This window comes from Chanodichthys erythropterus, chromosome 16 (assembly GCF_024489055.1).
Source record: "Chanodichthys erythropterus isolate Z2021 chromosome 16, ASM2448905v1, whole genome shotgun sequence".
In the NCBI taxonomy this organism is placed as follows: Eukaryota; Metazoa; Chordata; class Actinopteri; order Cypriniformes; family Xenocyprididae; genus Chanodichthys; species Chanodichthys erythropterus.
The window spans coordinates 12,269,512-12,290,285 of record NC_090236.1 but is presented as its reverse complement, the minus strand read 5'-3'; the positions used below and the strand labels follow the sequence as shown (position 1 = coordinate 12,290,285).

The following is a 20,774-nucleotide window of genomic DNA, read 5'->3' as shown; positions in this document are numbered from 1 at the left end:
TGATTGGCAACAGCTCTACAGTGTCTTTTTATTCTAATTGTATGTATTGATGAAATATAAGACATTTCTCAAGCAGTAAATGTGGATCTTTCAGATTTGAGGAGTGCCGGTCTTGTCTTGGTCTCGGATAGCTGGTCTTTCTTGACTACTAACACTAATCAAGTTACTCTTACTGGGACTCAGGACTGAACCTGAAACATTACAACTTATTGCATATATATGAAAAGACAACAAAGATTTAAAATAATTTAAAATGATACTTAATTTAAGTCTAAATACAAGGTGAAGTTCAGGCCAACCATCCGAGTCCATCTCACCCCAAACTACAGACAAACCTGGCCATCTAGTGGTCATATATGATTACTACAAAACACAGAATAAACATAATACAGAAATACATTGGGAAAAACAGAAATTAAATGTATAAATTATATGTTAATAATATAAAATAATAATTTTAAACACAGGTACACGCATATATATATATATATATATATATATACACAAATACTAATTTTAATATCCGATTAACAATATTCCTTTTTATTACTTAATATTAAGGAGTGAAATATAGAATCTAGATAATTTACAAAACTAAAATAAACATAAATAATAGTGACAAATATAATATTACCAATATAATTCATAATTAGGCAGTATGTTAACATTAGATAATCGTTTAATATCCTCCTGAACATTATATTTTAGTGATTTTCTCTGATAACATAAATGTCACAGTTTTAAGTCCTGATGTCCTGTAAAGAGCACATTCAGGGCTTTGCCAAAATGTTTCGACAATAACAACTCCTTGGTCTTTAAATATGACAAAATTAGCACTCTTATGGATATATGACAATATTTTGTAATTATCATTTAAATAGGATTCATTTTCAAATTGTTTGTCATAAATCAACATCTCAGGAAAAAGTTATGGGGTTTCAAATCAAAATATGACTTTCTGTTACGAAACAGGACATCGATTTTATACATGTCCACTGTAGAGACACCTGGACTTAAATCATGTTTATCACTGCTTCAGGAAGCTTCGGAGCGTTATGAATCAGCGTATCGAATCAGCGGTTCGGAGCGCCAAAGTCACGTGATTTCAGCTGTTTGGCGGTTTTACGCGTGATTCGAATCATGATTCGATACGCTGATTCATAACGCTCCGAAGCTTCCTGAATACATAAAGGGAAATAATTTTCATATATTAAAATAATATAGGCCTAGTGATTCATATCTAAGCCTAGATGTCATAACAATAGTTACTGTAATATGTGACATAAGATAATCGTTTTTAATAGTATTACTGTTAGTACAGGCAACAAGACAATCATTTACATATAGTAAAATAATATTTTACAGCTATTATTAACTAATAATATTATAGAATAACATTATAGAGCATGATTTACTTTGTAATATTAGTTAAAAATTTTACATACTAATTATGATACAATATGGTAAAATTCGCTATAAAATGACTTATATTCAAATAAGTGCAGCTGCTCTGAGAAATAAGGCGCACTATTGCCGCGGTGCATTGTGGGTGTGCACGGAGAAGTAAAATGGCGGACTTGGCGAACGAAGGTAGGCAACCGTGTGAATCCGCAAAATGAGCAAAACAAAGCAAATAAACCGCCACCATGAGCCGTACACACCATAATAGTGTTGGTTAAAGCTCCTCGCGTGTTTGTGGCGCGATCTGTGCGCATTAGCGGCTCTGAGTTGGAGTGTGTGTGGATGTTTAGCTCACGTTAGCCGATGAGTGTGTTAGCTTCGCGGGCTAAACAGCGCACTGACAGACTGTGTGTATGTATGTATGTGTGTGTGTGTGTTAGTGTGTTGTGCAGCTAACAGACGAACCCCCGGCCTCTCGCTGTGTTTCTCTTTTTGATTTTTAGGCGGGTGGAAACGCACGCGCTTCACCCCGATGCTCTCGCGTGCAACACATACGCGTGCACGCTCTAATATAATGAAAACATTGATTCATGTAATGCACAAGTATAAAGGTTTAATAAATGACGCTCTTTTTTTAATGTGCAAGTGATTTTATATATATATATATATATATATATATATATATATATATATATATATATATATGCATGCATGCCATTTAGTACTAAAAATATATTGAATAATGTCCATCTAACTAAACTGTATTGTGCATTATAATGGCATCTTTTTAAACTGACACTATTAGGATGCATTTTGCTTGCAACGTGTTATTTTATTCTAATCGTCGCTTATACATCTGTCTCCGATTGTTAAGTGATGATTAATCCTTCTTTGAGACAGTCCAAAGCTTAAGTGAAAAATCAGAAAAGAAAGCAAATGTCTGGTGGGTGGGGTGGTGAGTTGCTCAACTCGTGGTTTGTTTCAATCTGATATGAATGCATGATAATTTTGACGTTATTCTTAATTAATGCATCGATTAATAGTCGGAAAGCAGAGTTCGGAGAAGGTGGCGGTGCTTCGTTCCCGGGCAAGCCGCCTGTTGGTGCCGCTCATGCGGCTAGCGGCGTTACCGGGGTCCGCTGCCTGTGCTAATGCAGGCCCGCCCACCCTTCTCCTGCCCCGGGGTGAAATGCAACCCCATGCGCACATGATTTAGCCCCCTCTAGGATTCTGATGTCCTCCAGTACAGCAGCCTTGAGTGGTGAGATCACCCATTCGTGGATGCCTCACCCCTTGACCTAATTATTGGTTTACAATGCTGAATGAGCCACCCAGATGACTATGTGATTTGTTTTGGGAAAAGCAGCTGTTTACAGATGCACGTGTGTGTGTGTGGATCTATTGCAGGCTTCAGTGGTTTGCAAATAATCTTCGACAGGCCTTGTGCCCTTCCTTACAAATTGTTTTATTACTCTCCAGTTTTGCTGCTGTCAAAGAGCTGTAGCTAAAAATATCAGACTGTGTCAGTCAGATCATGTGTCTCTGTTTATTTACGCAGCATGACGATCATTTTAAAGCCCTTTAATTGAGCCAGAAGTGTCTCGGGTTTTATTGGTTGGTTTGAGATGAGATAAGAAATACGATAACATCTTTGAAGACACTGTTTAGGGACTTTGGCTCAAAGTGACTTGTTACCAACCCCAGCTGATCAGATCACTCAGAGGCCTGTAATGGCAAGAACATACTACAGGTTGCGGTTAAAAAAAACTAGTTGTTCATTGATAAGGTTTTTCAGCAAATTGGGCAACTTTAACATATTTACTTTTAAGATTTTGTCAATGTTTTTCTTAAATGACATTAGTGTTGTCACGATACCAAAATTTTGACTTCGATACGATACCTAACTTAAATATCACGATACCGATACTTAAACGATACTATGGCAAAAACCTAAAACAGCAGGAAAAGTAAATAAATAACATATGACAGAACTTCTTTCTTCACCAGCGTTCAGGCTGATAATTCTGGATTTGAGCTTCATTGCTGTGAAGTTAGAGTTAGATTTAATATATATATATATATATATATATGCTCAATAAAATTGTAAATTATTTGCTGTTACGCTTTTTTGCTTTTTTATACATTTAGGTGTTTTTGACAGTAAGATTATTGTAAAAAATTAGATTACTGTAAATAATTAGAGCAATGCTATTAAAGCATAAATTGGTTTAAAATAACTATATACCCTTCACATATTTATATAGTTTTAAATTAATTTTATTTTTGCAAACAGATATCACTTATTAAACTAAGACTCAATAATACACGTCTTTGCGGAGATCTGCTTGCACGAGTTAAATAAATAAATAATACTCATTTAATGTTTGAGAGCATAAACAATGCTGGTATCACATTCACTAACCTATCGCTCTTTAAATTCTTTGTACAAATCGGGATGTTTGATGGCAAGATGCTTTTGACTCCCTTCGCTTGCATTATTTTGTAACATCTTTTGCAGACGGGCTTTGTGGTGTCCGTGGGCTTGCCCTGGCTGTCGGCAATGTAAGCAAAATAATGCCATATTTCGCTTCGTGCATCTGCTTTCTCAACAATTTGTGGACGGTCTGCAAGAGCACCTGTATTTACAACCATGCCTCTCGTTCCGTCACCATAAAAGTCGTTGCGCAGTTGAGAGGAATAAACATGCACTCAGTGTGCCTTAGAAGCAGCGCGCTGCACGCACACTGCCCCCTGCTGTCGCACATTAGGAAATACAGCTGGCACTCAAAGTACCGGTACTAATAAAATGAAGAACCGGACCGTTTTTAAAAGCAGGCTATCGCGATACCTTTCTAGTACCGGTATATCGTGCAAGACTAAATGACATAGATTGATTTAAAGGTTTACTTTTGTATTAGTTCATTTGAAGGGTTAGTTCACACAAAAATGAAAATTGTGTAATATATACTCACCCTCATGCCGTTCCACACCCGTAAGACCTTCGTTAATCTTCGGAACACAAATGGATATTTTTGTTGAAATCTGATGGCTCCGTGAGGCCTCCATAGCCAGCAATGACATTTCCTCTTTCAAGATCCATTAATGTACTAAAAACATATTTAAATCAGTTCATGTCAGTACAGTGGTTCAATATTAATATAATAAAGCCACAAAAATATTTTTGGTGCGCCACAAAAACAAAATAACGACTTATATAGTGATGGCCGATTTCAAAACACTGCTTCATGAAGCTTCAGAGCGTTATGAATCAGTGTATCAAATCAGCGGTTCAGAGCGCCAAAGTCACGTGATTTCAGCAGTTTGGCGGTTTGACACGCGATCCGAATCATGATTCACCAAAGCTTCATGAAGCAGTGTTTTCAAATCGGCCATCACTATATAAGTCGTTATTTTGTTTTTTTTGGCGCTCCAAAAATATTCTTGTCGCTTTATAATATTAATATTGAACCACTGTACTCACATGAACTGATTTAAATATGTTTTTAGTACATTAATGGATCTTGAGAGAGGAAATGTCATTGCTCCCTATGCATGCCTCACTGAGCCATCGGATTTCAACAAAAATATCTTAATTTGTTTTCCGAAGATTAACGAAGGTTTTACAGGTGTGGAACGGCATGAGGGTGTGTAATAAATGACAGAATTTCCATTTTTGGGTGAACTAACCCTTTAATCACTCATCCCAAATGTATAACGATCCTATTAGCATCTTGTGACTTGCATTCATCACAGAGTGCTATGACAGTTCAAACTAATTAATAATAAACACCTTTTTCATATCTAAATGTTGGTTTTCTGCTCCATAACAGACAGTTTTGGTTTTCTTTCATCTTGTTCTTAATGATTGACTCAATGTAACAGTAATATAACATGACTGATAATTACTACATTTCTTAAGTTGCGACATTTTGAAACGTTCTTAAGTTAAGTGTGATTTAGTAGTTTAATAAAAGTGGCTGTTAAACATTACTGCCTTATTTTTTTGTAAAAACAATAAGCTACTGGAGGCCGTGTGTTACAGTTATGTTATCAAGGGTAAGGATTGTTTTATGCATGACATGAATGCCTCAAACCCCCTTAACCATGGTAAAATGTGTAACACAGCGTTAAGTTCTTTGTTGTGCATTGACAGCTTTCAGTTGTTTTTTTTTTTTTTTTTTTTTTTTGTCTTTTAACGCAATGGGAAACTATAACTTATAATTGACTTAGTGGTCATGGTTAAGTGAAGTCATTGATCTCAAATCGCTCTCAGGGTTTTGTGTAGTTAAACTAAGATATTACATCAAGAACAACATTTGCTTTGGATGCTATTGGTCAATTTGTTTCATGCCCATCCTCAAATTTCTTGTGAATGATTATCTTGCTTGACTTTGGATGTTTATGTGTGATGTAGGGAAACTTGGATCGATCTAAACTGTAACATTGGTACATCGCAGCTGACCTATTTTCTTGCTTGTTTAAATTAAAATTTGAGTTGAAACACTCTTATTGTGGGAGATGTATCACAGATTTCCAACTGATTTTCTTTTTCTTTTTAACAGAGAAGCCTGCCATAGCTCCTCCAGTGTTTGTGTTTCAGAAGGACAAAGCACAGAAGGTTGGTTTGCTCTCATTCTTGAAGGAATAATTCAATAAAAAACGTGATTTCATGGCCCCAAAACCTAAATGGTTTTCTTTTTTTCCCCCTGCAACATGAACGTTAATACTTAGCAGAATTTGTTTAATTGCAATTAAAATTTATTTAATTGGCCAGAATGGCAGTGTGTAATTTCTGCTCCTCTCTACGCACCAAAGAGCATTACAAAAATATTGAAACATTCATCCACCATTCATTCGGTCAACAGGAAGTCCTACTTGCAAACTTTGAGCAAATGTTGCTATTATGGAACGCTCAGATTGCGTTTCCATTTGGTGGCATAGAAATGACACGCTGTAGCTTTAACTTTTGTTTTTAGAAGCTATAACATCGAGCTGCATGATTTATCATTAAAAGATTGTGATTTCGATTCAAACACCCACGCAATCTCATTCCTAAATCACAACAATTCGTTTGTCTATCAAACCTTTGACAAAATCACACCAGAAACATTCAAATCTGCGCTTGCAGCTGCCGCTTACCCAGAGAGAGCAGATGTCATGTATAGTTAAGAAACTGCTTCACAAACAGTCTTTTCAGCCACAAAACATTGTTATTTCTGTGTTACAAATAATCATATTATCACAGAAGTACTGGGATAAAAGTTTATAGTTCGGAGATACACTGTCTACGGTAGTGATCAAAATACAGTAAATCTCCTATTGAAAGTAACATGACGCTTCAAATAATGACTGTAGCATTACATTGTTTCACCAGTAGGTGGCGACAAGTCACGGTTAGAAAAACTTGTCATTGAATCATTCATTCAAAAGTCTCGTTCAAAAAAAACACTGATTCATCCAGTAATGAAAGAAGTCTTTGAGTCATTGAATCATTCATTCAACCAGATTTTATTTTTAAAAAATAATTCATTTAGATTGATTAAACATTAAAATAGACTGTAACAATTAACATTTTGTCAGAACCTCTAGTAAGTTACGTATCATTTTGTTTAAGGGATAGTTCACCCAAAAAATTTAAATTCAGTCATTTACTAACCCTCAGGTTGTTCCAAACCTTTATGAATCTCTTTGTTCTGTTGAACACAAAGGAATATATTTTGAAGAATGTGGGAAACTGAACAATTCTAGTGCACCATTGACTTCCATAGTATTTTTTTTTTTTCCTATTATGGAAGTCAGTGGTGCCCCAAAGCAGCCTGGTTACAAACTTCCTTCAAAATATCTTCCTTTGTGTACAGCAGAGCAAAGATATTTATACAGGTTTGGAACAACTTGAGGGCGAGTGAATGATGACATGTTTCATTTTTGGGTGAACTATCCTTTTAGCTGTCTGTTCAGAATGATGGTACAATCATGATTTCTGTTTGAAACAACAAAATCATGAATCTCAATTTATCCAGAATTGTGCAGCTGTACCATGTCTGTGTGAATTCTGTAGTTGAACACACTTTCCATAATAACCTGAGGATGTTATGATGGAAGACACTTACTGGGAAATATTTAATGTAGCTTTGAGTTTTATTGCAATAACAAAATAGACATTTTTCAATAAACACTCAGGCGAGTCATGTAATTAGCACCAGGTACCTGCCAAATTTCAGCATTGGAAAGTAAATTCACCAACTCGGCTGGCCAGTTTGCCTGGTAGTGAGATGAATTTCCGCTGCCGTCTGACCAACACCGATACAAATCACCCTCAAAACGTGATTTCCCCGAAGCATTTTAAGCAAATTAAACACACAGCATTTCCACAGGATGGTTTTGGCTCTGGTGAGAAATTATTTTAAAACGGGGCTGTTTAAGATGTTGTTTTCCATTGTACGGTGTGTTTCTTTATGTAGTCTGGCTCTGTGTGACTAGATAAATTAATTTGCTTATTTTTGTCTGTTCCAGAGATCCGCAGATGGGTCGAGTGCAGAGGACGGGGACGGTGAGTTAGACGGGTTCAGATTCTAGTGATGCTCAAAAATGCTTAAATTGTTTACTTTAAATAATATTTTGCCCATTGAACTTTTTTGATACCCCTTATGATGATGTGCAGAAAATAACTTCTGTATGAATTTGAAAAAATATGCGCACGTCCAGAAACTTCAGCTGTTTGAAAAACTGCTGCTCGAAAAACAGCAGTCCACCAGATAGTGCGCACGGACTTTGAAAGGTTCGCGCGCTGAACCGTGCACGAGATGGAGCGGGACTCGGAAAATGAAGTAAGGCCTAGCTATAGTCTACCCGCGGCTTAAGACAACTTTTATTTTCTTTCACACACAGCACAGAGAAGCATCTTACTAATAAACCGACCAAACTGCCTGTCAAGTGATAGACGAAACTGACAATGATTTTATCTTTTTTAAACAAATGAAAGGCAATGTGGATAAACATTCACAGCCACGATGTACAGAACACTCTCAAGGATATAGAAGTAAATGAATAAAAACATTTTGGATCAATAAACTTTAAAATATATATATTAATAACTGCAGAAAGGCCACACTGCAGATAGATATACATTCCATATGTCGGCAAATCAAATTACATCGGCTAAATTGTCTGTGTGAGCAAGCTTTAACTAATCTACAGCGCAACATTGATGCACCAAAATTTATTTAATTTAAAAAAATTATATATATATATATTTTTTTATCAAACAATATTAATTTTTACAGAATTGAATTACAACAGAATATACCGTTCTAATAAATGAAAATAGCCTGTTTAAAAAAAATGAAATGATCGTCAAACTGCAAAATGCCTGAAGTGCAGGGGAACATATATTCAAAACACAAGCCAGAAATAGTTAAATTAGATAACCCAGAGTGATCAATAAATAACTTAAAATTAAAAAGTTATTAAAATAACGAATGCCTAGCTAGAATTGTCAACTTGTCTTTTTACCTGCAGAGAAAATAAACGCTAAACTGGAGTGGCAGTCTTTTTAGCTAAACAGAAACAGCATCCAAAAATCAAATTACAAGCGGCTGAAATAGTTTGAAATCACTTGTAGCTACCCTACCTGATTGAGAGACACAAATCCAGTCTTTCACGCGATCTGCCTGTGTCCGTTTGAGTCTTTTCAAATAGCGCGCTATAGTCAGCTCGTTGGCCGGCAGAAGCGCACCGCAGTGTTTTTCGTTGAGTTCTAGGACATGAGCTGTTGGCACAACTTGCATCATATGTTTTTTTTTATCATCTTTTACCATTTCAAAGTGCATCCAATTGTACACTTTATCCCAGGCATTGTTTAAGATTTAATCCCTGCCGTAAAGATGCTCATCTGCCAGTAACGGATCATGGAAACTAAACTTAAATCGGTCACAGGTTGGATTTATTCACGCACATTAAAATTATTTATTAAAAGCTTCTTTCTTTTCACATTTTTATTTTTAGTATTAACATAATAGGCTGTATATTAATCTATAAAATATCGCAATGCCAGTTTTTTTCCAATATCATGCAGCTCTACTTTCCAAAATATCTTAAAATGGAATTTTTTTATTGTGATGAAATGGAAAATGCATCAAAATCATAAATTGTCCAGCAGTTGATAACAGAAACATAAGCAGTGTGCACATGAAATGATTCGGGTTTTTAATATTTTATGTAAACACCGCCTGATGGTGTTTTGCTGGAAAAGAAATTGTATATGATATGTGATGAGATGCAGACAGTAAGACACTAACACGTCTCATGAAATATATTGTAGGATGCAGATGTGCTTGTATGATCCAAACATCAGTTTGAGAGTTATTTGGAGATGAATTTAATAATGCATTAATAATGCATCTTGATAATACATGTTTCTATACAGCTTTTTATTTAAACTAGGGCCGTAAACGTTAACGCATTAACTAAATACTTAACGCGTTAAAATAATTTAATGCAAAAAATTTATGAAGCTCGTGAACAATAACATAATTTACATCACGCACAGTTAGATGATCTTGGGAGTCGTGATTTTTATCATTCACATCTACAATGGCACAGCACTTTTAACCTGATTTTGCATCTGTTTTTCGATCGGATCATTTTAAGCTGCTAAACTCCAGGAAAGTTTAAATTATCCAGTAAACTAAAGCATTCAAACAATCAGTCCAAAACAGCACTACTCACAGCTAGTTTTATAGTGAAATATTCATTCCAGTGTCTGTTTAGCTTTAAAACACAAGCTCTGTCATATTCTGTCATTGTTTCTGAAGAGCGCGAGCCCTCACGCATCGTGCTATGTATACAATACGGACTGAACAGAATGTCAAAACATCCCACCACCACTGTGTGGCAAGATGATATGCAAACAACATTTCTCTGCTGGATAAAGCAAACCAGCGTCTCGCTAGTAAAGTTTTGATGGATGCGAATTGTAATCAAGGTAAAGATGATTGCAGTGATGTACAAGATCGTACTGTAAGCACGTGTGAGTCCGTTATTATTGATGCACAAACGAACCATGTATGTGTGTTCTCGATGCGCTGATCGCACGTTGTATTTATGCACAGATGCTTTTCAGTACATTCACGTTGTTATCACATGCATTCAGGGAAATGTTTTTATCGGTCATGTATATGTTGGTGTTTAGTCATTTTGAATGGATCCATTCATGTACTGCTCAACAAGCTCTAAACAAGCTCTTTGCTGTTGCACTGTACAGTGTACATACTGTACATTGAATTCTAAAAAGTTTTGTTCCGTGTGTGCTTTGGTGTGCATAAATTTATGAATTATATGGGCTCACTTGGTTGTTAGGTGTCCTTTTGGAGAGCTCCTTTTTTGGAAAGGCAAATTTACCATGAAAAAAGCTGATTTTTTGAGAATCATCTTTTTTGTGCAGTTATTACAAAACTAAAATGAGAACTTTCAGTTCTCTGCACCGCTTCACTAGTTTTAGTGTCTGTTTGATTTATTGACTTGAATTGTGTTCTTCAGATTCAGATCGGGATGATGGTGAATACTGTCCCCCGGTAAAGAGAGAGAGGACCTCATCTTTGACCCAGTTCCCCCCATCACATTCAGGTGAATATATAGTGTTTCACTGCAGTGGATTAGCACTATGCTCTTTGAACAAGTGTTATTTGGCTAAATTTAACTGAAAGTTTTATGCTCTCATCTGATCCTCTCTTTCTTGCTTGCTTGCTTTTTTCCTGCTACAGTTCCCAAGAATAATATCTTTATGCCCTCAAGTTTATGCCAGTCTCCAACTGGTAATTCCGACTCTGAGCCAGGTAAGAAACCGCCGCCTTTTCATCTTTTTCTTGCAACTTTTTGTTCCTTATCACCATTTCCTAACCAGCCACGATGTAACGGGTGTTCAGCTTCAAATAATTTTTCTGTTCTCATTAATGTTGCCACGAAGTGACAATCACCGCTGATCAGAACATTTATGATATTTAATATACAGCTGTGGAGGAAGGCTTTGGACTGATGAGATTTCACTGTGGGTGGAGCTACTAATCAGGATGTAATATAAATAGAAAGTCTTGTTTTGAGTTCATGACTTTAGCTTTGTAAATAATGCAAAGCCTTGCTTTTACTCAAGTTTCAATGTAATTCACTGCTCAAATAAGAAATGCAAATTTGTAATTCATCAAATCTGTTGTAATAGGCCCTCCTTTATTTAAACATCAGTCAGAAGTAGTAGTTTTCAGTTTAATGTAATCATGTATATCATGATTAACCAAAATATAAAGAAAAATGAGCTTATTTTGCCTGTCACTAGATTCTTTAGCATGCCATGAGTGGTTAGACACATGCTACTCTTGTGTAATTTACAGGCTTCTGTGGCCATACACAGTCTTTGTCATGTTTGAGAGTCTTGGGTTTTGTTTACACTGCACACATCCAATTTGGTTTTCAAATCTGATCTTCAGGACTGACTGTCCGCACTGTCATTTTTCACATGTGGATGTGGTTTGGATTGGGTTTGAAAACATCAGATTCCTTCCTTTTTTTTTTTCTTTTTTTTTATACAGACAAAAACTAAACAAATTTGAGTTTGATACATCAAACAGATTTTGCTGCCTGTTTAAAAGCTGTACGTTTTGTCTGTTCATGCAATCAGATTTTCTCCATCTAATAATGGGATTCATTATAATGAAAACATTTTGCATTGTCTTGAGGCAATTTCTTTTATTGGAGTAAGGTTTGTCTGGCTATCACCGGACCAAGCTCAATTTAAAATTGAACATTGGTTTGTAGAGTCTGTATGTATTTTCTACTGCACAAGAGGCGTGATCAACGAGCATTATTCACGCAATTGGATAGTCCTTCAACCAATCAGATCAATGATTCGGGTGACGTAACTTTGCAGAGCGATGCGAAAACTCCAGCCAGGTTTAGTTTGTATTGGTTTTTAGCATTGATCATTAACCTGCTTTCTGTCGGCTTATTGAAGTGCGCATGTGTGATACGTGACAGAAACACATCCTTAGTGCATATTTAAACATCCAGACAGAGTGAGCTTTTTGCAGGAAAGGAAGAAGGAATATCACAAACGCAGACTCTTTCAAGACCCATAAAGTTCTAAAAATGTGTTCTCATCTCTTGTGCAGCAGAAGTAGAAGTGGTTCGATCAAAACACTGCATCTGTAACGGCATGAGAGAATAATATATGAGCCGTAAGTTCCTTGCTGACATGTAGCAAGCTTTATTTAACATCGCAACTGACATAACATATTGAATACTCAGATACACAAATGATTATTATTTGAAGTCACTACAGGGAAATAACCCGATTTATTAATAAAGTCATGTAAACGCGGTTACTTGCATTGTCAGTTTACTGGTTTGCATGTAAAGGTAGAAAATTGGTTATTTCAGTAAGCTGATATTTATGAGTTATCAGCTTACTGGTGTGCATATAAATGTGCTCAATGATGTACTTAAAACAGAAACATATTTCATGTACAGAAGGCAAGGTTGTCAATTATTTTCATTCACACAGATCCTTGAAAATTACTAAAAATACTGTATTTTGCTGCCAGACTAGTAGTTGGCAAAGTTAATGAACACATGATACGCATGCGCATGACGTCACCATTTTCACAAATTCACGTTTCTGTAGTTTACACAGAGACAATAATGATATAGTTCTCGAAAACTTCACTTTGAAACCAGTTTTCAAAATTCCGTTGTGTAAATGAATGGCCAAAACGCATAAAGTTTCCAGTTTTTAGTTGAAAATGGTGGTGTGTAAAAACGGCCCCTCAGAAATAATGTTCAATATCCGTAAATTGAATAATTCATTAAAAAAAAAAAATTCAAATTAATGTAATATTTTTTTTTTAAATACAGTTAACATTTTGTCAATCTCTAGTAAAGTACATGTTATTTCGTTTAGTTGTCTATTTAGAATGGTTGGATAATTTTGATTTCTATTAAAAAAAAAAAAAAAAAAAAAAAAAACATGATTCTCAATTTATCCAGAATCGTTCAATTCTACATTTTAGTTTTACTGGAGACTGATACATTGCTTGTATGCTAATTCGCATAGTTGCTTTCTTAATAAATCAGACTGCATAAACACATTTGCTAAGTGTCTTCAGATCTCTAGATAAAGTGTGCTACACAGAGCAGAGTACTGTAAATGGCAGATGCTGTACATGCATCTGAAAGCAGCTTTCTATTTTGGTTTCTATTAGAAAGGGCACAAACCCAGCCAAGTGCACTAAACTCAAATGTGTTTCAGCTACTGTAAGGAATGTGCTAAAATAAGTCTAGAGGCCTGTGGAGGGGACTAAGGTCTAACAGGAAGTGGTCAGAGTCGTTTTGAGTCCATAGATACGAGACAGATTGAGGGCACTACAAAGATGGGGACTCTGGCTGTGTTTTCATTAATAGTGTAATCGGTGTGGTATTAACTGCATACCGCCTACTGTTTTGTAAAAATATGAAGCTGTATGCATCTAAAAATGTTTAAACTACTGTAATGTTTATTTCCTCCCCCCATTTCTGACAGAAGTGTCAGACATTTCTTTAACTAGTATTCTAGTGTTGTAGAAAGACTATGAGTTGAATGCCATTCTTGCGGTGTCTTATTCTTGACTGGTGTGTTTGAGTCGAATACGGATGAACTTTGAGTATTTGTTTATCTGAGAGATCTTATCTTGTCTTGCGTAAGGGATGTTTGGTTTGTGTCTTACATGTTTATGCTTCTGTTTGTCTATCTCAGAAGAGAAGCCTGTTGGGTTCAGGTTGAAACCCCCCACACTTATTCATGGCCAGGCCCCTAGCGCAGGTAAGATCAACTCATTCCTGCTTTGAACGTTTTACTGTAGCTACACGCATATGCAACACATGAATATGCTATCGTGAGCAGGAAAAATTGGGGAAACTATTCACAGTGCATCTGACTGTAAAGCTTCCTCTTTCATTCCTTTTTTAAATGTCATCTTGTACATTTGAAAGCTCCTCAAATGGATTAAGTCCGCTTTTTTTCAATGTTTATCTTTTCTCATGACGTTGCTTAGAACAGGGGTGCAAACTCATGGGTGCATTTTGAAATGTTTTAACTAATCATCAATCGTCATTTCAATTCTACTTACTGAGTATAAATTATCATATGCATTGAAAGACATCAATATACAAGCACTGTAAAAGGTTTTGCCACAAACTAAACTGACTGGCGTCTCTTCAGACCTTACTGTACATGAATTATGAGCTTCTAGAACTTCTGATTGAGGCTGTGTGTGACCTCCTAATTGAACTCCTTTCCACAATTTGAACATAGAAAAAAAAAAAAAAAAAAAAGTATTAGTCTTATTAAGTGCAAACAATAAGCGCAGTCATAATCAACGTACTCTCTCAATTAGGCATGTGTCGGTATCAAATTTTCATGTTGCGATTAATTGATGAAGCTTTTATCAAGGTATACGGTATTATCACGATATTAAAATAAGTTGCAAAACCATTTTTGTCATAGTTTAACAGGTTTAAGAACTCTTTTTGTAATAAAACAAAAACAACTCTGACTGAAATTTTCAAACAGATTAAAATGCAAAAGAATTAGGCTATAAAGAACAACAGATAACACTTTACTCTATTTAATGCATTAACTAAGATTGAGCAATAGCTACATTTGTTACAGAAAGTGTTATTTTTTTTGTTAATGTTAGTTTAGAAACACAACTGATCATTGTTAGTTTTATCTCAGGCCCATTAAATAAGTTATTTTGATTTTAGTAATGTTATTAAACAGTAACTAAGAAATTAACATTAATTAATAATAATTAATACTTTATAAGTATTTTTATTGTTCGTTTAGTGATAATGAATTAGTTAACATGTTAACTAATGAAGCTGTATGTTTTCAAAGTTTTACTGAACAATAACAAATAATCAGAACATTTCTAATCATTAGGGCATGTTGTAGTCCAGATTAAAATATAAAAATGTTTAGGTTTGAAAATAAATATCCTTTTAAGTCTTTTTTTAAGTATTCAGTATTTGGTGCTGTAATGGACAACACTCAGATTACAAAAAATTAATGGCTGTTTGAAGCATTTTAAAAACCTCACTAGCGCAGTTACTTTGTTTGCACGGTTTCCGTGGTAACCGCTGCATGCTGCTGTTCCATCAGCACCCTCTGCTGTCAGAGTGAACGCGCACTTTCATTCAGCTCGTCTCCTTCACTGGTTCCGCCATGTGCTTCTCGTGCACGTTGGGATTGTTTACATCTGAGCGCGTGTTCTTTGACGCAGAATACAGCGGTGTTGTGCATTTTATACGATTGATGGGTAAAGTATTCTTAATTGCCTTATAAAAAAATTAATAATTGGTAATAAATTATTATTTACGGTATTCTGAAGTGCCGACGATTACAATATCGTGCATATTCATTATCGCGATTTATCGCATTACCGAATATCGGCACAAGTCTACTCTCAATATTCAAAGTGAAAACCGAGACCAGAGCTAAAAGATGGTTACAGCTACACAGCCCAGTCTAATATTTGATATTGGGAGATCAGATATTGCATGTAGCCTAATTTGCACGCAGCAGGGAGCTCGCATTTTACTTTCGAATTTTCGATCGCATGTACTCGGTGAATAGGGAGCGGCGGTGCTGAGCATGCATTCTACAAGATAAGACATTTATCAGATGCTTAAGCCCAATGTATATTTTGGCTGTCTGCATTCTGCAACAGTCTGCGCAATGTCCGTGTCAGATCATTTTCGTCATTAGGAGGATCCACGGACATCCGCACACCCCGTCCACGTGCAGCCCAATTTTTGGGACTGCCCGGACAGTGCCCGTACAACAGAGCATGTGTAAGTGACTTGAGTGCTTGAAAACAAACTCCATGCATCTCATGGTCAGATGAGTATACTTTGAAAGGCACAGTTAAGCATGCAAGACAGAGCAGAATACAGAAAAAGGAGGTATCCCCAGGCCTTTAGGCTCTATTCCGCCATGGTCTTGTCAGTCATCTCACCTTACTCTCGTCAGTGAACTGTGTGCGACTCTGCAGCTCATGCTGGATGAGCAGAGCAGACGTTTACAATAGTTTACAATTGAAGTGACCTTTATCTAACTGAATTAAATGTGGGTTTTTTTTATTATTATTATTATAAAAAAAAGCAAAATGACAGTGGAGGCAGTGCAGCAGTCGGCACCGTAATGCAATGCAAACGTAGCGGTGGCATATTCTATGCTAAATTCACCCTCAGGCAGTCATTGCGATATTGCGAGAGTGTTTCACTTTGATCTTGTCACATTTTAAAATTGCGAGATACTATGGCTTGTAGGGGTGCAACGGATCAAAAAACAAACGGTTCGGATCGTTTCTCGGATCAGCAAAAACAAAGACAAGACAAATAAACATAAGTTTTGTCTTTTTGTTTATTAACACTTTTAAATTATTAAATTAAAATATATAAATATATAAAAAATATATAAAATGTGATGAAGTGAGCGGTTATCGTCACATAGCTCTCCGTTCCTGCTCATAAAGATCTGGCACAATATTTTCGCTGAAGTGGGTGCGCGACGGGATGTTGTAACGTGGCTTAAGCACTTTCAGCATGTGTTTAAAGCCCTCGTTTTGCACAACAGAATATGGCCTCATGTCTGCACCTATAAACACACCGATAGCGTTTGTGATGGCTTTAGCCCGGTCTGATTGTGCAACAAGGGGCTGCTTAAATGCTGCGGTGATAAGCGGTTGTTGAGCAGCCTTCGTTTTCACTCCTGTCAGTGAAACACCGGTGTGATGTCGCTTCAAATGCGTGGCCATGCTTGATGTGTTTCCACTGTGATATGGCTTTCTTGTGCCACAGTGCCTACTCACTGTCACGGTTTTATCCACTAACCTCTTTCCTTCATCATTATATTTGACAGGGAAGCCAAAATGCTCCCATACAGGGGGTTTAAATGACGCGGGGCAAGCTCCTCCGTTCCTCCGCTCGCCATGACCACGCTGTGTGTGGACTGAATATGCGCACAACTTTTTTTTTCATAAATCAATCCGCGGATCACGTGTGTGCCGAACCGAAGATATTGATCCGAACGGATCACGGATCAATGATGATCCGTTGCACCACTAATGGCTTGATCTTGTCACACCCCTACTGATCACATAATACGAATGTGCATGACGTCACCTTTTTCACGAATTCGTGTTTTGTAGTTTACATGGAGACGATAATGGAATTGTTTTCAAAAACTCGCACTTCAAAAAGTTTGTTTTCATGGCCCCAAAACACTGTTGTCGTGTAAATGAATGGCCTAAACGCATAAAGTTATCAGTTTTTAGTTGAAAATGGTATCATGTAAACAGCCCCTGAGTTTTGCACCCTTGGCTTAGAACGTTATTGTAGCATTATGTACTATTATAGTATTTATTTTTATTTTAAATTAGATTTTTCTTTTAAATTTTAGGTAGTTGTAGCCATTTTGTGCTTTTTTCATTTTCATTATTTTTTATTTTTATTTCTTTTTAAGCAATTCTAGTATTTATGTTATTTGTTACTTGCCAAGGCAGCATTAAATTTTTTTTAAATCTAATATTTAATACTCATTTTTATTTCTGCTTTATTTCAGTTAATGAAAATTATTTTTAATAGTATTAGTTGTCCGAGCCGATAGCCTCATGGGCAGCACTCCAACATGTAGCGCAATTGTGCTTCGATCGACACGATTTCGAGTCCCAGCTCATGGACCTTTCCCGACCCCATCCCCCTCTCTCATCCACTTAATTTCCTGTCCTCTCTCAAACTGTACTATTTGAATAAAGACAAAAATAGTTTGAGACATGTATAATAACACTAAAAATCAGAAAAGCCCTTCCATTGCTAAAGGCCAAATTAAGCCCTTTTTATTTGATCCTCAAACACTGGTGTGTGTTGTTGCCCTGCGGTGTTTAGTTTCTGATTCAACCCGTTAGTAGGTTGTTTTCCAGGCGTTCCCAGTCAGAAGCCCAAAGAACAGCAGCGCAGTGTTCTGAGACCAGCCGTTCTACAGGCGCCTCCGGCCAAGACCCTCACAGAACCCGTCAAGACCAGTATGTACAAATCCCATAATGCTCAGTGCTGGCTTTCAGAGCAACAGAATGTGTGGTTTTGGCCTATTCTGTATAGAAGCACATTTCCGGCTCAATTTGAGTTTAGAACGGATGTGTAAATGTAAGCCAGAGTGGCCCAGTGTTCCTGAAATCTGATCTATTTGTTCCCAAATTCCGTTTTATTTTTTCTGCGTTCCATTGGGTAAATTAAATCAAAATCATCAAAAGCATATTTTAATCAGTTATATCGCTAAATGGCTACAGAAGGTGTTTGTATGAAATATAAATAAAATCCCTCAAACTTGTCATCATTATCAGATAGTCATTCTTCATAGTCACACAGCCTGTTCTAAGTTAGAAGCTATAAATACTATTAAAGTGTGAGATTTCAACAGATCTGACAAAACCCTCATGCATATGAAGTTACGTTTCTGTGATTATCCCTCCACGTGCCATAGGTTGCTGACCCCTATTTATGATTAGTGTATTATACATGTATAATACGGGGCTCCAGACTGCATTTTTCTTGCCAGTGCGACTAAATTTTGTTAGAGGTTGCACTGGTGTGACCATCAAGCTACCCAACTGATAAGAGCTGCCATTTGTTTGTTCAAACGAAAAATGTTTAAACGTCTAAGTTTGCTGAAAGATCTAGTGAGAAGCTTTCAAATTCTTTGCAGAATTATGTTATAAACCATAGATATCAGATCAAACGTGGAAACCAGGAGAAACATTGTGCCATGAACAAACAAGTTCTAGAAGGCTTTTCAGTCCACAAATCAAAAAATTCACAATGGATTTAATGTAGTAACGTTAACCATGGTATTGTGGCAGAAATAGTCGAATGTTTTTACATTATTCATTTCAGGGTTCATGCAACCTTTTGATATTGAAATTCAAGCACTTTTCAAGGACTTCACACTTTTCAAAGCTCTAAATATTATCCAATTTAATGTTAAAAAAAACGTCCTATAAAATTATGGTTTTATGTGTTACTGTGGTTAATAAAAGTTAATTTTATATGTGTCCCAACTCAAGCTCTGTGCAAGCTCAAGCTTTCAAATGTGCCTTTCCATAAAATAAACATTTAATATTATTAGTTGCATTTATTAATGCAAAACAATAGTAATTTTATGATTAAATTACCACTACCAAATCTGGTGCTGGTGCCACCGGTTCTACTGCTCTCAAATGTTAGTCTGGAGACCTGATGATATATTATTTGTATGTTATATAGGATATATATATACATTTAAAATAGATTTGTTTAATAACATATAATTGGAAAAAAGGTACTCTTTTGTGTTGTTTCTAAAAATTTTTAAAATACATTGCATCTAAATAAGCTTTTGTGACTAGCGATTATGTCAGGCTGTTGAGCTTTGTGATTAAGTCAACTAAAAATTACTCTCATATAAAGGTTGGGAATCGTAAGAAATTTTCTGGTTCCGGTTCCATTAAAATAATTAAACCACTAATAAAAAATAATAGTGAGGGAAAAATGCACACTACTCAACTCAAACAGTCCTTTTTGTGTTTATTATTCTTATAAAATGAATTTAACAGACTGCTAATCTCATATTCGCTAACACTTTACAATAAGGTTCATTAGTTAACATCAGGCCTACATTAACATGAACTAATAATGAACTGCATTTCTACAGCATTTATTAATATTTGTTAAGGTTAACATTTACTAATACATTATTAAAATCAATAGTTGTGTTTGTTAACATTACTTAATGAACTGTAAACTAACACGAACAAACTATGAACAGCTGTATTTTTATTAACTAAGGTTAAAGATTAACAAATACATTAACAAATGCATTGCTCATGGATCGTTCATAAATGAACCTTATTGTAAAGTGGTACCACAAATTAGATAAGATGCTTAAACACACATGTAAGAACCAGACAGGTGAAACAGAATGTTTGTAAATTGGATTCATAGATTGTTTCTGAAAGAATGATTCAGTGATACACACAGAAAATTTGTTGCCACCTAGTGGCATAACAATGCAGTCGATACAGTTGTTATTTGAAGTCCAGTTACTTTCAGAAGGTAATTTATTATATTTTGATCTGTAACATCAGCGCTTCTATCTGAATAATAAAATTTTGTATACTTCTGTTATAATTGGAATATTTGTCAGACAGAAATAATGATACTGTGCGTTTGAAAAGATTGTGAAGCTGTTTATATCTACACATGACAACTCTCTTCAGATCAACAGCAGCGCGAACGCAGATTTGAATGTCGAG

General features: G+C 35.9%; 1 protein-coding gene across 11 annotated transcripts in view; it reads left to right on the top strand.

The window, feature by feature from the left end:
- The first annotated feature begins 1,545 nt into the window (after positions 1 to 1,545).
- ranbp3b (RAN binding protein 3b) overlaps positions 1,546 to 20,774 on the top strand; it is a 30,412-nt gene continuing 11,183 nt past the window's right edge. For 3 of the 11 annotated variants that reach the window (XM_067362871.1, XM_067362875.1, XM_067362869.1), the window contains exons 1-7: positions 1,546 to 1,590; positions 5,964 to 6,019; positions 7,915 to 7,951; positions 10,939 to 11,025; positions 11,163 to 11,234; positions 14,180 to 14,245; positions 18,393 to 18,509. In XM_067362871.1, coding sequence (XP_067218972.1) covers positions 1,569 to 1,590; positions 5,964 to 6,019; positions 7,915 to 7,951; positions 10,939 to 11,025; positions 11,163 to 11,234; positions 14,180 to 14,245; positions 18,393 to 18,509 — 457 coding nt within the window. In that variant the 5' untranslated portion in view covers positions 1,546 to 1,568. The remainder of the gene's footprint in view (positions 1,591 to 5,963; positions 6,020 to 7,914; positions 7,952 to 10,938; positions 11,026 to 11,162; positions 11,235 to 14,179; positions 14,246 to 18,392; positions 18,510 to 20,774) is intronic. The other 8 variants (XM_067362879.1, XM_067362877.1, XM_067362874.1 and 5 more) reach the window with 5 other exon arrangements.